Raw genomic sequence first — 8665 nt, 5'->3', positions numbered from 1 at the left:
ACCAGTTAATAAGTAACTATATGAACCCACATTATACAACACATTTTTATAGCTCAAGCCTCAAAATAGGGATATGCATTTATATAATTTAGAGCGAAGATACGAAACCATTTTTCTTTACTACTCATCCATCCTCCCTCGTTTCTTTTTTGGATCAATTTTTTAAAATTAACTTATTAATTTTTTTTATAAAAAAAAAGAATTTTTTTTGATGAAAAATAATTTATGTTTGACCAATAAATTTTTAAAAATACTTTTGAGTAACAATTTAATGTTTGATCAAGCTTTTTGAAAAATATTTCTAAATTTATTTTTCTCAAAACTATTACTAATAAAGAACTAGTATATTTTTTAGTTTCCGAAAAAACTGTTTCTGTTACTTCAAAAAATACTTAATTTTCTCAATAAGTAAATAAATTAACTCAACACTCTACTTTATTTAAAATAAAATAAAATAGCCGGAAATCTTGGCGAAAGAGGCTAAAAAATTTCATTTCAATAGTAACCCCATTTTAAAAGAAAAAGGAAAATGAAAAAACCCTACAAACATACCCAACCAGAAAAACAAAAAGACAAAAGAGGTTTTAAAAAGACTCTGTTGCTTCTTTCCTCTCTGCTTCTCCCTTCACACTATTATCACTCTCATGTAAAGCCTGTTTTCACACACAACAAATCTCTCGCTCTGTAAAAAAACCTTTGTTTTTCATTGAGTCATCAATGGCTTCTTCTTCCCTACTTGTGCATCGTGTCTGCTACATTGCTCTGTTTTTCACACTCTGCTTCGCCGCTGACCCTTTCGTTAATTTTGAATTGGAGTACTCTTATATCACCGCTTCTCCTCTTGGCGTTCCCCAACAGGTTAAACCAACTTTCATTTGAATCAACCAATCCATTTTTTTATTTTTTTTTGGGTAGGCAACAAATATTTTTACAGAAGAATCATTTTCTCCGTCCCCAGAAGGTTCCCAATATCAGCAATCGAATCGTTTTTTTAAGCCTTGGACTGTTGGGTCTCAACGTATGGAGTTCTCTTTCTTTTTCCTTTTCCCTGTTTAGGATGAAACAACAGTTTGGTTTTAAGTTTTGAGTCTGATTCAAAAGTGGGGTTTTCTGGAGCTGTTCTTGATTTTAATGTTATGTTGATGTTTTAGTAGATGAAAAGATTAGTATCTATTCATGATACATGTCGATTTCAGTTTTTCCTGATACTTTTTAAGATTTTGTTCTTTATACAGTAGTATCATTTTCTGGGTAAAAGTTGGAACGGACCACTATTTTGCCTAAAGTTATGATAATTCTGTTTTTGGTAAATTCTACAGTATGGTGATTATTTTTTTTTGTTTTGAGATCATTGCTTAAGTTATTTTAATTTGTTTGATTTACTTTCTTAACCGGGATTCATCTTAAAATTACTTTAAGGCTCTATACAATTTTCTTCCGTAGTTTCTAAATTAGTTATGTGATTATGAATTGGATGTGGACTCCCATTCTGCCCCGGATTTTCAGTGTTGGTTAATAGACCATGATTTGATATGCAATTGCAGGTTGTAGCTGTGAATGGGAAATTTCCAGGTCCTATCCTTAATGTTACAACCAATTATAATGTTGTGGTCGATGTGAAGAACAAATTGGATGAAGATCTTCTTGTCACTTGGTAAGTTTCAATTGTGTGATATTAAATGCTCTCTCACCTTCGGTTTTTGATTTTTCTTTGAATGGTGGCAGGTCTGGAATTCAGATGCGACGCACTTCCTGGCAAGATGGTGTTCTTGGTACAAATTGCCCCATCCCTAAAGGTGGATGGAACTTCACTTACCAGTTTCAAGTAAAGGATCAGATTGGTAGCTTTTTCTATGCTCCTTCGGTCAACATGCAGAGGGCAGCAGGTGGTTTTGGTTCTTTTATTGTCACGAACCGTAATATTATCCCTATTCCCTTTAGTCCTCCTGATGGGGATATAGTGATAATTATTGGCGATTGGTACACCCGGAGCCATAAGGTTAGTGTCTCTTCCAGTTTTTGTTTACTCTTTCATGCAGTATTGTGTATGAATTTTCTAGTACCAACTCAGGTTTACTTTCAAATTGTAGACTTTGAGGAAGGACCTTGATGATGGGAAGCAATTGGGGATGCCAGATGGAGTACTTATTAATGGGAAAGGCCCATACAGATACAACACAACACTTGTACCTGATGGGATTGACCACGAAACCATAAATGTTGATCCAGGTCAAGCTCTTCAAAACTTGCTAACTAAGTCTCAACTTGATATACTTGATTGGTTGTCCTTCTCCCGAGTGGTTTGACAAAAAATTGTCTGCTTATTTATGATGTTCTTCAAATTTATTTGTCCGCTTGGAATTGCTGTCTTTAACCTATGCATTCTTGAGTAAGATGCGAGATGGAGTACTTATCTGTCCGTTTGAACTTTTGTTGTCCTTTTGAGCCTATATATCAGCGTTCATGCTTTATCAAAGCTTGTAGAAAATTGAAGAGCAGTTGATGGTTCATAAACATTGCAAAATAGCACATCTGCAAAACCTGTTAGATTAAAAATTGACCTTGTTATTTTAAATTATCAGCTTATTTGAAAGCAAGTAATATGAATGTTTCTGCTGTTTGACATGAATCTTAACCCCCTCTCCATGTGATAATATATTTTGCTGCAGGCAAAACCTATCGGGTTCGGGTGCACAATGTTGGAGTCTCTACTTGTTTGAATTTTAGGATTCAAAATCATAATTTACTCTTGGTGGAGACGGAGGGATATTACACTTCACAGCAGAATTATACTAGTGTAGATATTCATGTTGGGCAGTCATACACATTTTTGGTTACCATGGATCAGAATGCAAGTAGTGATTACTATATTGTGGCGAGTTCTAGGTTTGTAAATCAAACAATCTGGCAAAAAGTAACTGGTGTTGGTATTTTGCATTATTCCAACTCCAAAGGAAAGGCAGCTGGCCCCCTTCCAGACCCTCCAAATGATGTATATGACACATCGTATGCACTGAATCAGGCCATGTCCATCAGGTCCTTTTACTGGTTTCTTTTTATACCTATTCGTTTCACTATTTCATTCAATGGATTGGACAAATGGCCTCCTTATAAATTTGGAAACTAGCTTGTTGAAACTAAAAAATGGATAACCATGACAAAGAAGGAATTATTTCATTAAATTCCTTAGGGTCACATGTCTTTTATTTGACAATACTCATTTAGGCATCTCAAGCAATACAAATTGCTATACTTCTCTTATGATGACTAATTTTTCTGTTTCATGCCATTGAATAATCTGATGCATTATATGTAGGCAAAACGTTTCTGCAAGTGGAGCTAGGCCGAATCCTCAAGGATCTTTCCACTATGGTCAAATCAATGTCACAGATTTTTATTTGCTAAAGAGTGTGCCACCAGTATCGATCGATGGAAAGCTTCGAGCTACCTTTAATGGGATTTCATTCAAAAATCCTGTTACTCCAATTAGGCTTGCTGATCTATACTATGTGAAGGGTGACTACAAGCTTGATTTCCCAACCAAGCCAATGAACAGACCACCCAAGGTGGACACGTCCATTATCAATGCCACATACAAGGGATTTATAGAAATCGTATTGCAGAACAATGACACTGTAGTCCAGAGCTTTCACATGGATGGTTACTCATTCTTTGTTGTTGGGTATAGCTTCTGCTTAGAAAATGTCATTCTAGATGTATATAGTTTCCTATCAAGTGAATTTTAATGTAATTTTTTGCCTATTTGCTTCAGGATGGGCTTTGGAGAGTGGACAGAGAACAACAGGGGATCTTATAATAGATGGGATGCAATTTCCCGGTCTACGACTCAGGTTTGTCTTGTGCAGCCGTCTTTTCTTGTTAGTTTTGAAGAACTCGAAAGTTCCCTGTAACAAGGTAGGATATATTTTACCTGTACCTGTGTGTTTAGGTTTTTCCTGGAGGATGGACAGCAGTTTTGGTATCTCTCGACAATGTAGGGGTGTGGAATCTCAGAGCAGAAAACCTGGACAGGTGGTACTTAGGGCAGGAAACGTATATGAGAATTATCAATCCTGAAGATCATAGCAACAAAACAGAAATGCCAGTGCCTGACAATGCTCTGTACTGTGGTGCCCTTGCTTCTATGCAAAAGTATGATTTCATTTCTTGCTTCTGTTACACAGTGTTTTGGTTTTACTCTTAACGCATCCCTAAATTGATCGTACATATATTTCAGGCAACAGAAAGTATCTTCAGCGACAACCACCCTATTTGGAAGCTCAGAGTTATTTTTTACATTGCTGTTGGTACTCTCTGCTGTCATCAGTCTTGTATCCTAGTGTACCACTTCAGTTGGTGATAATATTTGGGAATTCACTTTCTTGTAGGATGATGAGCTGATAGGATTCATGTTTCTTATTCTTTTTCTTTTTTTTTTTACCTTGAGAAAGTTCGTTAACATTAGTTTGCACAGTGTCCCGTCTAATTTCATTTGTTCCCGAAAAAAATTGTGAAGTATGAGAAACCAACTTACTGACGGTATTTCCATCATTCTGTCTCAATTATTACTGCATATTGTTGATGCACAACCTTTTTGGTCATATTCCCGTTTATCCTCTACTTTTGGATCAGCTGTTTTATGTTCATTTTTCCAGTTCTAGTTTCTTCGATCTGTTGATATAGATTTCCTTCCCATTCTTCTGTCATTTTGTGGCAAATTTTGTGCCTCTTGCTACCATTAAGTTACATTAACATGCAGAGTTGTGATCATTGTAAAATTTCTTTCTGTGGAACAATGAAGTCCTGAACCAGAAACAGCAGTTAAAAGCTACATTAACATATAGCCACTATCTAGACAGAAAAGGTTTTTTAATGAAGATATTACCGTTGGTATTCGAATGGTTAACAAGTGGAACCCAAGGAAACCTCATGTGGTATAAAACCAAGAATTCTTGGAGTCCAAACTTTTATAATTATAAGTTCAAAAATGAGAAATGATTCATGAGGGTAAATATTTGTTGGAGTTTCATATCCAAGAAATAATTTGTGGGGCTCAAATTTTTATAAGTTCAAAATCAAGGATAAAATCATGGAGTTCAAACCTTTATAAGATCAAAACTCCGATAAACTCACGGGATTCAAAGCTTTATAAGTTCAAAACAAGAGAAGATTCATGAATCTATGCACTTTAAAAGTTTGAGCAATTTGATTAGAAATTTTTTAGAAGTGGTTCACCGTGTAAAACGAGCAGTTATTATTGCTGTTGGGTTCATTCACGAATGGGTCGAGTTTTTGTGTTGGGCCAGAAGATATCATGTGGACCAATAAATGAAGGAGAAACTGCCTTATTAAATAGAGAAAATTGTGCATTATAGCAAATTATTAATTCAAAATAAATGTTATAGCTGCAGTTTCATTTAATTCTAATTCGTAGCAAATACTTTGTTATTCAGACAATCTCGCTCGCCACTCTGGAATCTCGCTCGCCTCTCTCACTTTATACAAACACAAATATATAAATTGTGTTTGTGTTTGTATAAAGCGAGAGAGAACTGTATATACAAATACATATCTTTTCGACCTATACACTTATAATTATACAAATACAAATCTTTCCATGCCCAGTGTTCTTTTGCCTTTTCACTTTCTCGCTTTATACAAACACAAATTGTACAAATTACAATGTATAATTTTTGTTGTATAAAGCGAGAGAGAGAAAGAAATTTGATATACAAATATTTTAATTCGATTCAATTGTATACAAATTCAAATTTTATGTAGATATACAAACACAATCATTGATACATATGCATAGTAGTTACATATATACAATTATCTAACCGATATACATATACAATCTCTATGCTTTTATACAAACGAGATGCCTGCCTGCGATTTATTCAAATTAGATGCTTCATAGCAAACTATATGGAGCGCAAATAACAAAACTGTAGCTACAGAGCGCTAATATGATTTTTATATTTGCTATTCCTAAAATTTGCTTAATTAAATATATATTCATACCATACATATTAAGGAAAAACTACATAAATGGGCCATAAAACTCAAAATAATTACATGTTTATACCCCAATCTAAAGTAATTCAAGAAATACTCATTCTCTCAAAAAAGAATTACATCCCATACCCCTTATTCATTAAGGCTGATAATTTTCGCTTAACTGATATTAAATCAGTATCATATACTGTATTGGTATCATTAAGATTGATAATTTCGCTTAACTGATACTAAATCAATATATATATATATACTCTATTGTCATAATTAAGGTTTTTTGTTAAAAAATTACTCATTAATCAATCATACTATAATAGTATATGTATATTGTTGTGGTATCATTAATGTTTCTTGTTCAGAAATTACTCATTAGTCAATGATACTATATATGTAATTTCTGAACAAGAAACCTTAATTATACAAATACAATATCATTAATATGAGTAATATATATATATATACTAATTTAGTGTATCAATTAAGCGAAATTACAATTTATGATACTGATTGCTTTTATGGAGGTATTTGATTAGTTTCTCCATATATTAATTTTAGGAGAACTTACATAAATTTCACTAGTTTAGGAATTAGTTACTTATATACTCTCTAGTTTGTAATATTACGTATCTTACCAGATTGGTAACTCCAGATACGTCCAGATACATATATCTTGGATACATGATTAAAATTTAGGTGTAATTTGTTCTAGATATATTGTATCCAAGTTGATTCACATGTATCTGTGATACATAGAAAATCTCGCTCGCCTCCCTCCCAATCTCGCTTGCCTCTCTCCCTATTTTTTTTGTATCTAGTAGCAAAAATACATGTATCTAAGTGTAAAATACGTAAAAGACTCTTAATTAGTTGTAAGATACATAATATTTTGAAAGTATAGGTAATAATAGTACATATGGTAATAGGGACAAAACCGAACTAAAAACTGCACCAAATCGTAAACCGAGAAAAAAATCCGACTAGTGATTTGGTATTGAAGAAAAAAAATCTGACGATATTGGTTGGTTTCGTTTTAACTTTAAAAGGTCAATCCGAAACCAAACCAACCCGACATCATATACATAATTTTTTAAAATTATTTTATACATAAAAATATCTACTTTAATATAATTTATAATATTTCTTATACATTTTCAAATTTTTTATCTTTTAACATATTATTTCAAGTTTGACTTAGAATCTTGAATAGTCCAATAAAAGTTATATTCCATAGATATTAGTAATTCTAACAAAGCTCAAATCTAAATCAAATCAATATTATTGCTAACAAAAAAAATCAACTCATATACTAATTAGAATGACAATAATGTTGAATATTTATTCTTTAGTTATATATTGGTTTAGACTTATTTTAGCATGATTTATACTTTAAAGGCAGAATGGTCTAGTGGACCCTTGTACTTGTACAAGATTGTATTATGGACCCTTTTACTTATCCCTTTGTCATTTGGACCCTTGAACCCATCCAAACTCAACATTTTAAACACTTTTTTGCTTGTGGTATGGTGCGTGTTGCACAAACACGTACACGTTGGCCAAAAAGAAAAAAAATTAATCCACGTATGATATTATATTCCACGTGGCAAATGACTCACGTTAAACTAAAAATAGTTCAACCCCGGCGAAATTTTCCAAACCTTCGCGACTTTTCCACTTCTCCTCACCGTGATTTCTCCACTAACATCACGTTCGTCTGTGATTTTTCAAACCTTTGCTCAGTTGAAGCTCAGTTCCACTCCGATTTTCGTTGTAAGTTCTTGCCTTTTGCGTTAGTTCTGATTTTTTTCATTTTCTCGTGCGTATCTGTTTGATTTAGGGTTGATTGTCATTCGATTTTCTAAATTTTTTTGGGGATTTTACTTTGGTTTGGGTGTAATGTTCGTGTAATATGTTTTCTTAGTTGATGTACGACTTTGAGTGACTTCAATGACATATTTCGTGAATTCGAGTAGATTCTAGGGTTTATTCGTAAAATCCCAATTTCGACTAAAATTAATATTTTAATTTGTGGTCAATTGTCTTGTGTATTGATAGTGTTAGTGGTCCACTGTTACAACAATTCATTATTTCCTTAAAAAATTAGGACTTTTTGTGTTACAGTCATAGTCATGGTAAGTTTATGGTTTAACTGTAGTTATTTTTTTTACTTTACAGGCATTGTAAGGTAATGGCTTTAACTATAGTGACACTTCAATTTCACTATGGGGGATGTTTTGTATCTGATCCTACTTTAAGGTATGCCAATGGAATCACTAGTGTTGAAACGATTAATATAGATGTAGATGAGTTGCATATTATGTTGTTTCATAAAATAGCACTGGAATTGGGTGTTGAAAATGTTGAGACATTTGGATGTAGAGTCAACAAGAAGGGTACTTTTTACATGTTAAATACTGATTCTGATGTTTTAAACTTTCTTAATAGTTTGAAGGGTGCTGATTTTATTGATGTATATGTTGTACATCACATTAGTATACCTTTAGTTGTTGATGAGATACTTGTATTGCCTAGCACTAATGCTGATGTGTCCTCATCTCAACCATTTGATGAAAGTGAAAATAGAGATTTAAACCAAAATCATCCCCCTTTAGTTGAAGAGCAGTCCCCTTTAGTTGAAGAACAAGCCCCT

General features: G+C 33.2%; 1 protein-coding gene across 1 annotated transcript; it reads left to right on the top strand.

Moving 5' to 3' along the window:
• Positions 1-555: 555 nt before the first annotated feature.
• LOC102601589 (monocopper oxidase-like protein SKS1) lies at positions 556-4620 on the top strand. The gene is made up of 9 exons (XM_006366102.2): positions 556-858; positions 1545-1654; positions 1726-1999; positions 2091-2229; positions 2670-3036; positions 3317-3682; positions 3773-3851; positions 3950-4152; positions 4238-4620. Exons 1-9 carry the CDS (start codon positions 718-720, stop codon positions 4338-4340), a joined length of 1782 nt encoding a protein of 593 aa, XP_006366164.1. The 5' UTR covers positions 556-717; the 3' UTR covers positions 4341-4620.
• The last annotated feature ends 4045 nt before the right edge of the window (positions 4621-8665 follow it).

The sequence above is a fragment of the Solanum tuberosum genome, unplaced genomic scaffold (genome assembly GCF_000226075.1).
Source record: "Solanum tuberosum cultivar DM 1-3 516 R44 unplaced genomic scaffold, SolTub_3.0 scf00605, whole genome shotgun sequence".
NCBI classification, from domain to species: Eukaryota; Viridiplantae; Streptophyta; class Magnoliopsida; order Solanales; family Solanaceae; genus Solanum; species Solanum tuberosum.
This window is presented reverse-complemented; position numbering and strand designations above follow the sequence as displayed.

Bases quoted from the DNA above. Each gene is read 5' to 3' on its own strand.
- LOC102601589 (XM_006366102.2), top strand. From the start codon at position 718: ATGGCTTCTTCTTCCCTACTTGTGCATCGTGTCTGCTACATTGCTCTG. The intron at 1,655-1,725 runs GTAAGTTTCAAT...GAATGGTGGCAG, and splicing joins GAAGATCTTCTTGTCACTTG to GTCTGGAATTCAGATGCGAC. The intron at 3,037-3,316 runs GTCCTTTTACTG...CATTATATGTAG, and splicing joins AATCAGGCCATGTCCATCAG to GCAAAACGTTTCTGCAAGTG.